Source organism: Notechis scutatus, chromosome 4 (genome assembly GCF_049901735.1).
Source record: "Notechis scutatus isolate UNSWTSFEM ecotype Mainland chromosome 4, rNotScu1.2, whole genome shotgun sequence".
In the NCBI taxonomy this organism is placed as follows: Eukaryota; Metazoa; Chordata; class Lepidosauria; order Squamata; family Elapidae; genus Notechis; species Notechis scutatus.
The window spans coordinates 92,980,404-92,993,393 of record NC_142012.1 but is presented as its reverse complement, the minus strand read 5'-3'; the positions used below and the strand labels follow the sequence as shown (position 1 = coordinate 92,993,393).

Sequence of the window (12,990 nt, the reverse complement as noted above, 5' to 3'; positions counted from 1 at the left end):
CATCTTGATTTTTTTTTAAAAAAAGAACTTTATCTACAATGTTTTATTTATTAAAATTATATAATAAATAACTTTTCAGCAATTGGAATTATGTTGAAGTAATAATAGGTACATACGTACATACATACATACATATATATAAAAAACTGAAGTGACAAAGCAAAACAAGTATAAACATAAACAATTCAACATACAGAGAGGCAAATGCATGTTTTAAATGTCTGAAACACAATGCTCAGCATTCAGAAAGGAAACTTATTAAATATTTTACAGATGCCTCCAAATTAGGAGGGGGAGAATATTCCAAATAGCACCATCAAGAAGAGGCAGCCTTGTAGCTCTTAGTGATTGACACTAATTTGATTAATACTGATTTGACAGGTATGAGCAGGCAGGGTTATTGTTTATAAAATAAAGAGACAGTCAAAATTGAACAAAGATTTTTGTTTTGTTTCAATGTTTAGGTACAGGTGAGTTCGAGGTGACTATGGCCATTACTGACTGCACAAAAGGTGTGCTCTTTAATAAGCACTTTTGCTTCTCAGCTTCTGAGCTGAAACTGAATTTGCCTGCCAGCATTTAGGCTACAGCTTACATAAAGTTCAGGCCCACTCTACTAATATTTCCAAAGTAGATATTGATAAATTCTGCCATTTTAGAGATGCTCAGTTAATTGTCCTCTTAAGATTGTTCTTACATATATTCTGAATTGCGGTTGTCTAGCAGAGGAATCCCCAAACCCTTCAACAACTCCCAAACATGTTATTAATAGCAGACAAACAATGAAACAGAAAACAATACACCAATCAAAGAATGACCAAGGAGAAAACTACACCCTCACCAACACTGACAAGGCAAGCTACTGTATATAAACAGAGCAAACCCCACGCTCACTAGCACTGAAGATGTTACCTATCAGGTAATGAAATGTCTGCAAGCAAACAAGCTCAGAGAGCACCAAGGATTCAGCAATTACCATATTTAGCGATAGGAAGGATAAGTGATACTTCACAGGAAAAAAACCCTTCTATTCCTTCTTGTATATTATAAATGATGTTAAATTATTAATAAGAGGTAAAATGAATGTGGGGCCTTGGTGCTCTCTGAGCTTGGTTGTTTTCTTGCAGACATTTCATTGCACAAACTAGGTAACATCAGTCCTAGTAAGGGATGGGGGTTTGCTCTATATTCCGGTGGCTTTATGTGGAATCTTAAAGAATGTTTTCAGAATCACCAATGAGCAGAATCAGTTTCAGGAGCTAAACTAAAAAATCAAGTTCAGATATGAAAAGTAGTAAATGTAGAGATGAGATTCTCTTTACCAGTAGAGTAATATTTCCCAAAACTAATTATGTAACTTTAATTCTACCTTTAAAACTAGAAATTTAACTGAAAGAGGTATATATATTTCATGAACTTCACCTTACACATGGCAGAGAATGAGACAATATTCTAATCAGACTTCCTATTGGGAAGGCTGCAGGAGAAGATGGATTATGTGATGAACTATATAAACAGATTTTCATGCAATCTTCAATTATATAAACTCGACATTAATCCATGCTGGATTGAATGTAAACATCATGGGTTAAATGGCCTGTTAAAAAGGAGATTGTTCATTATTGTTCTATGAGTTCTCTTCAGTTATCTTGGGATCTTACCCATCTGGCATTTTGAAATGCCAAAAGGAATTACAAACTTGAGATGTGTAGTGGAAGATTTGATGTGTTATAGCAGTGATGGCTAACCTATGACACGCGTGTCACTCGTGACACGCTGAGGCACTTTGATTGACACGCCTGTTGGTGTGGGGAAAACCTGCACATTTAGAGGCTGCCTGTGCTCTGCTCCAATCCCTGCTCCCTGCTTGTTGCGTGGGCGTGGTGTCACCGCTGCCGCAAGATCTTTGCAGCAAAGAACCAGTTTTAACCGCCATAAACTGAGGTTTGTCAGTTTCATTACCTCAGGAACGCTACAGGAGGAAAGGAGATCCATGAGGTTCACAGCCCTGTAAGGTGGCCTTCCGATCCCCACATCCTGCACCTGCAGCCCTGAGACCAGGGAGACGAGTTTCACAGCCCTGTGTGATCACCCCAGCCCAGTCCGTCATAAACCAAATTATTGATATTTCTTGAAGTGACACACGACCCGAGGAAGGCTACACTTTTTCCCGATTTTCGACACACCAAGCTGAAAAGGTTAGCCATCACTGTGTTATAGCAATATATTTCCATCACCTACTTCTCAGTGACATGCCATGTCCAACACAATCAACTGGTGTTTGGTTAAAAACACCAGACATTAAACAGTAACGAAGTCTTCTTTTTCGCCTCTCTAAAGCTGTTGACTAACATTTCAATATCAATTGCATCTATGAAAATGAGATCGAATTGACAGAGATAGTAGACCTTAAAGTTTCTTTCTCAGGAAGTTCACTTTCCATTTTAGGATTTTCTTTCATACGCTGGATGAACCCAGGTGGTATGGATGGGTCTTGTTTAAATTACTATTTCCCCATTTTAGTTTTGAATGTTTACAGTCTGTATTTGGAGAAGTTACTCTTCCCTCTGGGACTCAGTAAATCTATTTTCTTATGACCTAGAAAGTGATGCAGCCTTCATAATATACAGTATGTTAGCACAACATAAGGCTACAGGCCTTCCCCTGCTATGCTCCAAAACCACCCATGCTTGGAACACATCTACAAAAGTTATGCAACAAAGAGTAAAATATAGAAGTTCCTTATATTTATTATCAAAATATTTGAGCAACCCCTTTTTACCTTTCCCAGGATTGATCTAGTTACTATACATTAACAAGGAACTATTAATGGTCAAGCCATTTATTTCATTTGGGGAGAAGCCATTTATTTCATCATCAATCTCTGTGACATGTAGAAATATATTGATACTGAAAGACTTATTTAAATAGTAAGGGGAACTTAAGAGGTTGGGTTAACTAATTAAATAGAAGAAGACATTGAAAATAAAAAAAAAGTGATTAGCAGGGAAAAGAGATCAATATAAGTCAACCAATAAAACACAAAGTGGATGGTGGTGTGGGCAGAAGTAAACAGAAATCTTAGAAATATGACAAGTGCCATAACAACAACCTTAGAAACAGCAAAGAGGACATCTAACACAATAGTTTCATCTCCATCTGGCCAAAAGACGATTGAGGGAATGTTGGGTGAGAAAAAACAAAGTGTAACATCTAACATGCAAACAACGCCTTTGGCAATTCAAGAAACCATGATGAGGATGCAGGAAAATATGTCAAAAAAACATGTGGAAATGAAAGAGGACATTAATAAATTGGACACTAAAGTAGGTACGATACAAGAAGCCATCAAGAAAAATGAACAAAAAATGCAGGTGGTGGAAATTAGATCAGAACAAAATGAGAACAAATTAGAGCTATTGAACAAAAAAAAATGATGACAATGAACAAGGAATTAGAGGAACAAATTATCCACTTGGAGATGGCTTGCGCAGCATTTTACTTGAGGTTCCAGAATGTTATGGAAATCAAAAAACACCTGGGTACCATCATGGTGGAACGATTGCACAAGCACTACAGACAGTGGTGGAATTCAACATTTTTTACCACTGTTTCTGTGGGCATGGCCTATTTTGTGGGTGTGGCCTAGGAGGTCATGTGACTGTGGGTGTGGTTTATTTGGTGGCCGTGGCTTGGCAGTCATGTGACTGGCTGGGCATGGCCTAGTGGCCATGTGACTGGCTGGGCGTGACTTGGCGATCATGTAACTGGCTGGGCGTGGCCTGGCGGTCATTTGACTGGCAGGGATCTCTTTTTTCAGCCAGCAACAATGTACAGTCTTATCAGAATGGGGTCCAACAGACAAGAAAGATACAGTTTTTCATTGTTGGAAGTTAAAACCAACCCCTCTCCTAGGAAAATGAAATATTCTAGGATATATTAAAAAGGTAGAATATTTCCCCTAAAAAGAAAAGTAAAAACTCAAGAGAGGCAGAAACTCAGCCCTCCCCCAACCTTTGCTAATGGGCCATTATTTTACATAACAAATATCTACTCCAGGTAGAGCTGTATTAGGAATTTCCAAAAAGCCTTTCATTACATCATCATCCAGCAAGGGTCAACCAAGTCTAGGACTCAGGACAGCCTACAGAGTTGCCCCTGCATGGCCCCATGGGAGTCTGACAACCAATCAGAATACAAGCTCAAATTCAAATCCCAACAGAGGGCATTCTGGATTTAAAACCAGAAATATTTTGTTGGATTCATTTAATTTTACACATACAACAGCTGCTAGAATTGTGTTTGCACAATAATGGAAAAACAAAGATATGAAAATGAATTAAAATATTAGAATGTGCAGAAATGAATAAATTAACAATTACAAATTTACAATCAAGTAGAAGGCTTAGAACACTTTTTAACTTGGGATTTCTCTTATCAATGGCTAACTAACAGAAACAGAAGTTAGAAATGTAAAAATATAAAAGAAAACACCAATTATATAAGAAAACTTCAGTAAAAAGGATAAGCAAATATTTGATCATTGTTAATGAGTAGATAACTTTGAAAGCATACACCCCCCCCACCCAAAAAAATACTGCAGATAAAAACCAGTTTTTTACTTAATCCCCAGACAAAGCCACTGCAATAAAAACCCTGGATTGTTCCCCCAAAGACCCAAAACCTCACACCAGAAATCTCAGCCCTTCTGCCTTTAAGAAACCTCCAGGCAAACAAGCAAGACAACAAAAAGCACTGATAACTGGCAGAATTAACCACCATGATAGGAAAGACAAAAGACCCAGGCAAGAACAAAAGTAGGGCAATCATGAGCACTCCAAACCCATCAAGCAGGCTCAGCTCCAGAAATCTCAACATGTTAAAACCAGCTTTAATAAGGATGAAGTGTTATACCCCAAACAAGTTACTAATTTTCCCAGAAACCATAAAAGCAGCTGGACTTCACGTAAAGTGTCACCTGGCCTGCATGCTGCAAGCATCAACACATCAAAAAATGCTAGGACATGGGGGGCAGAGCTGGCGTCACGACGATACGGCAGGGGTCCCCAACCACCGGGCCCCGGACCGGTACCGGTCCGTGGATCATTTTGTACCGGGCCGCAAAGAATGAATAATCATGATTAAAATATATATAAAAATATGTTTTTGCTTTCGGGTGTCTTATTTTGAAAGACAACCACTTCCACCCTCGCCTAACTTCCGCGCTTGACTCTTTGGCGCGTATTTATCCTGCATCAGCAATACAAGCTAGCCCTCGCAAAATGAGCCAGAAACAGAGTTCACTGGAGAGTTTTTTTGGAAAGGGTAAACGAGACAACGATGAGACAGCAGAAGGGTCACAGACTGCCTGCAAAAAGAAAGCTGCATTTAAAAGAAAATACCAAGAATCCTACCTGAGTTACGGGTTCATCGCAACTGGTGATTCACAAGCCCCACACCCACTTTATGTAATATGCGGTGACAGACTTGCTAATGAAGCCATGAAACCACACACTGTGTCATCCATAGGGAAATGCTGACAAGCCGAAAAATGCTACCTGAGCTTAACAGCGTTTTGCAAGATGTGATAAAAATTATTAACCATATAAAAGTACATGCCCTGAATTCACGTCTGTTCGAACAGCTTTGTGAAGAGATGGATGCAGAACATAGACGCCTTCTCTTGTACACAGAAGTGAGATGGCTTTCAAGAGGGAAATCGCTGGCAAGAGTTTTTGAGTTAAGAGAGTCACTGCAGAGATTTTTCTAGGAAAAACAGTCACCACTGGCAGCATACTTCAGTGACGCTGATTGGCTCTCGAAACTTGCTTACCTGTGTGACATTTTTAACCTGCTCAATGAACTCAATCTCTCAGTTCAGGGGAAAATGACAACCATTTTCAAGTTGGCAGATAAGGTTGCAGCATTCAAAGCCAAACTGGTCCATTTTCTGCAAATGGTGTAGTAAGTTTCAAGTTGATCCTGTCTCCCCATCTGTCGCTCAGATTCTAGAGTTCCTTCAGGGGGGGCTTGATAAGGGGCTGTCACCTAATACGTTAAAAAGGCAGGTAGCGGCCTTGACATCAGTTATCACTCGCGAGGGTCTCAGTTCTCTCTCTCATCACCCACACATAAGGTCCTTCCTTAGAGGAGCCACCAATTTATGCCCTCCAGCAGAGCACCGTTACCCCACCTGGGACCTTAACAAGGTCCTTGTCGCTCTCACTAAGAGGCCTTTTGAACCTTTGAGGAAGTCAAATCTCCAACTCCTGACATACAAAGTCGTTTTCCTTGTAGCAATCACCTCCTTCTATGAGCTGCTCAGAGCATCCAGTAGTGGGCGGTTCTTCAGTCTCCGCATTGTTAGGCTGAGCTTGAATTGAGGAACGCTCCTCCTTTCTCCACGTGACTCCTCCGTAGTGTTCCCCAATTTTAGCTCAGCCTCCTGCGAAACAGGCAGTGCTTTAGCTTGCTCCTTGGCCGAACCACGACTTCGATTCAAAAACTCCTAATTGAATTTCTCTTCAGGTTTGCTTCCCTTTTCTCTCTTTAGCCTCTGCGCAATTATTAAATTGGTCAAACTAACTAACTAGGGGGAAGCGCTGTTATGACCCCCAGGAAGGCAGCGGGAGGCTCCGTAGTGCTTCGCGCGACCTCCCCATAGCCGGAAAATTGCCTCTGCCTCCTTAACAGCCGCTGCGTTCTCTCTCGTATTTTCTTGCATTCTCGTTGCTTTAGCAGCTTGTGTTTGATCGCTGAGAGTCGTATCGCTCTTTCCACCCCCCCCCCTTGAATGCCAATCGCAATTTAAACAGTTTAATCTCTCCCTTGGAGTTTCGCTTTCGATTTTCCCGAAGGGAAGAGACCGCTGAGCACTACCAGAGCTGTTTATTACTGGCGGACGCCATTTTGGATTGCGAAGAAACATGGCGTAGGCCTACTTTCTTCAATTTCCCTGCGCTGTGGGTGGATTTGGCTCGTCATAGTAGGATTCCCCTGGATCCTCTGAGTCTCTTAACCTCATTTCTCTGGCAATTTGTACTCAAGGTTACCTTTTCTCACTGAATCTTGTTGGCTTAATATAACCCCACAGTTTCCTCAGCGGCACAGCAGCAGGCACCTAGGCCGTGTCCGCCTGTGCAATCAAGCTGCTGTAGGCCCCATTTCATTTCTACTCGGGCCTGAGGCGTATCGAAATTTGGCTGATTGGTTGACTTTTTCTCAAAAATTGGTTGCAAGTATACTGTGGCTCCTGGAGCACTAGTGCAACAATTATACCAGCTTCTTTGTGGTATCATTTTCAAGCATAACTTCAATATTAGTATTAATTTACAATAATAATACTAATAAACTTGATAATATCAACAATAATTATAATAATTATATTTTGTACAGTATAATATTGTAATTCGTTACATTATTATCACTGAGATAAGACTCCTTCTATATGTGGATATATACATATAGCCATTAAAAAAGGGGGGGGACGTTAAGAATTATCAGGGCAACCGTCTTGACTCAGATTGGACCCTGGGTGTGCCAACCGCATCATATTGTCTTTTCTACCCTATTACTACAATATATAATTTATAAGAATGGCAGATGGTAACACCTCTAAAGGCCCTTCATTGAAGGCAAAAGCCAAAACCCATCATTTGCGCAAGGAGGCTAAAGAGACCAAAGCCTCCCAAAGAGACACCTTATGGCGCCACAAGGCCCTACAAAAAGAATTTGACAAGCGCACCAGGGAAGCCCTCCCGGTGCCTCAGACTTTACCATCCTCCAGTCCGTCTACCTCTGCTCAACCTCTCCCCCCTCCTCTAGATCTTCCTCTTTCTCCCAGGCGCAGCTTGCCCTCGCAAGGACAACATGCTCAGACTCCCGGAACGCCAGCTAGAAGGGCGCCAGAAGCCACCTTCAACCCCACAGCCGCTGGCCTTCATCAAGAGGGTTCCCTCATTGAGGAGGTTCCAGAGAGAATAAGGACCTGGATGGAGTTGGCCATCCGCCAAGGGATCGCAGACGGTCTCCAGCAAGTAACCAGGTCTAGTCATTATCCGGTAGCTCCTGACCTCGAGTCTCAGTTACTAAGATCCTTGCCCAGGTCGGACCAACACCAGGTATACTTGCAGACGGAGACCCCCTTTCAAGGCCGGGAGGAGGAGGAGGAGGGAGAAATGGGCCAGTTCATGGAGCCAGATGAACTTGAAATGGGGTCGATGCAGGATAGCGAGCCCCTATCAGAGGCAGACCCCCTGGAGGGGGAAATGTCTGAGGACGAGGGGCTTATCCCGGACCAGCCCGCCTTCGCGGGTCTATTCAGACCACACCTATTCAAATCTCTGTTATTCAAGGCCAAGAACATCTCTGGCCTAAGTACCCAATCACCAGGCGACACCCCTGCACCCTCAACGGAAGGTCCAGCGGACCTAATCTTTAACCAGCCTGTAGTTGAGGCCGAGGTTATACCGGTTCCACCCATTTTCTCTGATTTAGTGCAAAAGCAGCTGGCCTCTACAGCGGTTCACCTGGCCCCAACTGGTCACGATAAAAAATTCTTTAATTTAGACTCAGGATTTTCAAAGCTGCTGAGCACCCCGGAGGTAGATGAGCCCATAGTGGACTTAGCGTCCTCCTTAACTCCGACTGAGGTGCTAGAGGCTCTAAAGCCTGAGGAAAAGTGGGCCGAGTTAGCCCTGCGCAGGGCTCACCAGTCAGACGCTTGGGCCATCAGATCGGCTACGGCCGCATCTTTTTTCACAAGAGCATCCATTCGTTGGCTTCACCAACTGCAGCAACACGTACCCACAACTAACATCAGGGCTCACCAGGACATCGCGAAGATTATGGCTGCTGCCGAGTTTTCCGCGGATGCCACTTACCACTCAGTCAAGTTTTCCTCTCGGGCAATCACATCTCATGTCACTGCCCGCCGCTTACTTTGGCTGAGACACTGGCAGGCAGATTTTAAAAATAAAGCAAAACTGGCCTCTTCCCCCCTTGTGGGAGATAAGCTGTTTGGCCCCTCCCTGGACCCCTTACTCATGGAGACCCGCAGCAAGAAAAAGTTTCTTCCTTCCCTTATACAAAAATCAGATTTCAGAACTCCCCCAGCCCTTTCGGAGAGGCTCCTTTTGGCCCTTCTATCAGGCCCCCTTCTCCCCCAGGTATCAGAGGCCCCCTTCCTTCAGATCAGGTCAACCCGAGGATAGAGCTGACTCGGGAGACAGAAGTAAAAGGGGCAGCCAATACAAAAGGCCTTTTCGAGGGACAGGAAGCAGGCCCTTCTCACGACCAAGATAGGTCAAGGGAGATTCTCCCCATTGGCAGTCGCCTTAAGTTGTTCGCGAGTCAATGGGACTCTTCTACCTCTGACGCTTGGGTCAGAGACACCATCAGATTTGGTCTTGCCCTTGAATTTCACACCACTCCCCCAAATTTCTTTATGTCGTGCCCCCACTCCAGAGACCCGATCAAACGTAACCTAATGGATTCCGCTATCCAACACCTCCTAAACATAAAAGCCATCCAACCAGTTCCGTATGAACAAAGAGGGCGGGGTTTTTACTCTCATCTATTCGTTGTTCCTAAACACTCGGGGGGTTGGAGACCAATTTTGGACTTAAAAAGACTCAACCGCTTTGGACTTCCGGTTTGCAACCTTTCGGCGGCGGCAGGGATTCGCGACCGCGCGATCCCTGCTGCGTTCACCGTCAAGGTTCCCCCGATCCATTTGGATCTGGGGGATATAGATGCCCCGAAGAGGCAGCTGAAGACAGGGGGGATCCGGAAAGGGGTTTGGGGGTGTCGCAGACCCCCTCCCCAGCCGGCTAAACCCCCTTTTCCTGAGGCGGAGGAACGGCGGTCAGCAATGGCCGCCACGAAGAAATCTGCAGCCGGACAAGCAGGTGCAGGAGGGAGAAAGTCGGAAGAATAGTGAAAGTTGCTTCTAACCGGGACAAGACAAGAGAAAGTGACCTGGAAACTTGAAGGCTGCTAAGTATGTATTGTCTCTAGTGAGAGTTACAAGCTGCAAATATTTTAAAAGGGAAAGGTTTGTTTTTTTTTTGTTCCACTCTTTTTCCTAAAGTGACAGCGGAGGGAAAAAATCCTTTTGGCTGTGAGTGGGAAGGGAGAGGGGAAAAAATTGGAGCAAAATTTGAAAATAAGGAGAAGATTGCCTAGAATTTTAAAGAGTTACTAAGCATTAATAAGACTTCCAAAAAATATATTTGAAAGGGAACTTTGTGATTAAACTTTAACCCCAGAAAGAGAAAGTGAAGAAGAAGAAGGTATTTAAAAGAAAAAGCCTGTTTGGATTGTTTGGTGATTTTGGAACTTTTGAGAATTATTTCTGATCAAAACATCTGGGTGGTTGTCTGGAAAAACTTTTTCTCTACACAATGGCATCACTTGTGGATGGATTGAAACTTGTATATCAAAAATATGAAAAAGAAAAACAAGAAGGGAAAGATGGTCTTGGCACTATTTTTCCATTTTTAGAAATGGCGGTTTATACTTATGTGAAGCAGAATGAACAACAGGATGAAGGGGACAAAGAAGAAGCCATCTTTGATGAACAAATGACTTTGGTTGGAGAAGGAAAAAAGAAAGAGAAAAAGGAAAAGAGGACTCTAAGATCTGGAAAAACAACCCAAAAAGAGAGGAATAAGGTGAAAAAGGGACATTATGTTAGGAAACAACAGAAAGGGGGAAAACAGAAAAAAAGGGAGGTGGAGAGACAAGGGTTAGGAGAAGAAGAAGCAAGGGAGAAAGGAAGGGATGAGAAGCCCTAATGGTGGGGAGCAAGATGTTAAGAAGCAAAAGTTTTTTAGAGATAATGGATAAACTTTATTGATAAAGGGATTCTAGAAAAGTACATAAGACTGTATTTTTATATTTGTATTTAGAAATAATCATAGAAAATTGGAAATAATATGTAATTTAAAATGTGATAAAATATTTAACATAAACTACTGAAATTTTTGTTAAGAAAAAAGGAGTACTGCAATGAAATATGATTTAAGATTGTGATCTGGGGGTGGGGGGTAATAATTTTTGGAAAGCATAACTGTTCCCACAAAGGCATGATATTTAATTGAAATGGATAAAATGTTTAAGATATAAATGATTGTTAATATTAATGATCAGATTATGGTATAATAGTGAAATTTTTTGTGAAATGAGAGATTTGAAGTAGAAGAAGGAGGAACATTGTAATGAAATAATGAGCTATAATATGTGATGTGGAGGGGGAATAATTATGGAAAATAGGGCTCCTATAAAAGTATGTGATTTAATTGAAAAGTAATGTGCTAAACGTTCAAGATATAAATGAATATTAATACTAATGAATAGATTTGTATCATTTTTGATAACATAGTATAATTTTAGAATGTACCAGACAGAATCCCAATGTAAGTTATGTGTTTTATATTAAGTATTATAAATATAGGGGAGAGAGATAAAGGCATCATACTCCATATAGTGTACAGGAGAAGTTTTTCTTCTTTTTTAAAGAAGAAAAATAAATGGATGGCTGGAAATAGAACAGACAAAGAATAATAAATATTATGATCTGAATTGAGAGGAGATAAATAAAATTGAGAAAATTTAAAAGAGAGAAGTTATATAGAAAATTGAAAATGTTAATAAGATATGAAATGGTATATAAAAGGAATATGAATTTGAATTTGTGTCTGTACCAAGAGTTATAACCCGGGACTAAGCAACTTTCAGAAAAGAGATTTTTTATGCTTTATGTTTTGTGTTTTTGTGTATGTATGTATTGTATGTTTTGAAGAATTAATAAAACTTGTTTTAAATAAAATTCAGAAATAAAAGGATTGAAAACTAGAAATGAAGAATATAAACTGCAAGTATTCACGGATGATATGGCTTTTATTATTTAAGAACCAGTAGAGAGAGGACAAACATGAATTAATGAATTAGAAAGATATGGAGCTGTGGCAGGATTGAAAATTAATAGACAGAAAACGAAACTTTTAGCGAAAAATTTAACAGAACTACAAACAATAGAATTGGAAAGAACAATTGGATTTCAAACAACAAGAAAAATTAAATATTTAGGTATATGGCTGATACCACACTGCAAGGCGATAAAGGAGAACAACTGTAACAAATTATTACAGCAAATAAAAAAAAGAATTATGGACCAAAATGCAATTGACATTGTTAGGAAGAATAGCAGCCATAAAAATGTCTATACTACCAAAATTTCTATATCTGTTCCAGACCATTCCAGTTAAATTAGAAAAGACTTTTTTTTAATAAACTTAATAAAACGATGGCAAAATTTATTTGGCAGGGTAAAAAAGCCAGAATAAAAATGAAATTACTACAAGATATAAAGAGCAGAGGAGGTTTTGGATTGCCAAACTGGGAATTATATTACAGTGCAGCAATATTAGTTTGGTTAAAGGATTGGATTAACTTAAAAAACAAAAGACTGCTAGCCATAGAAGATCATGACTTGCAGAGAGGATGGTATGCCTTTCTGTGGAAAACAGGACCGACCAAACAACACTTCTATAGACATGTGATTAGAGATTCGTTAATAAATAATTGGATTAAAGTTAAAAAGAAACATTACATAAAAATCCCAATTTGGCTATCCACAATGGAAGCGATGATCCACCCAAACAATTTAGACTTGAACAAAATGTTGAAATATAAAGACCTATTGAGATATTCACGGAAATCTAAAAACAATGCAAGACCTCCAAGAACAAGGGCTATGAGTTGACTGGTGGGCTTATTTCCAATTTACAAAACCAATACAAAAAAGATATAAAGGATTGTGCACCTTTCTACAGGGCAACTAATCAAAGGACTCAAGGAAACTCTGGCCAACAGCAAGACTCCCAATCTGCACAAGGAGGCAGTTACAAGGCAAGATCGCAGCCACAGGCCAAACGGCCATTTCGAGAGTCCGCCAGCAGGCCCTTTCGCAAATATAAATAAGCAATC

General features: G+C 40.8%; 1 protein-coding gene across 1 annotated transcript; it reads left to right on the top strand.

The window, feature by feature from the left end:
• Positions 1 to 7,394: 7,394 nt before the first annotated feature.
• On the top strand, positions 7,395 to 9,212 carry LOC148130825 (uncharacterized). Its single transcript, XM_087965672.1, has one exon. It carries the CDS (start codon positions 7,596 to 7,598, stop codon positions 9,210 to 9,212), a length of 1,617 nt encoding a protein of 538 aa, XP_087821798.1. The 5' UTR covers positions 7,395 to 7,595.
• The last annotated feature ends 3,778 nt before the right edge of the window (positions 9,213 to 12,990 follow it).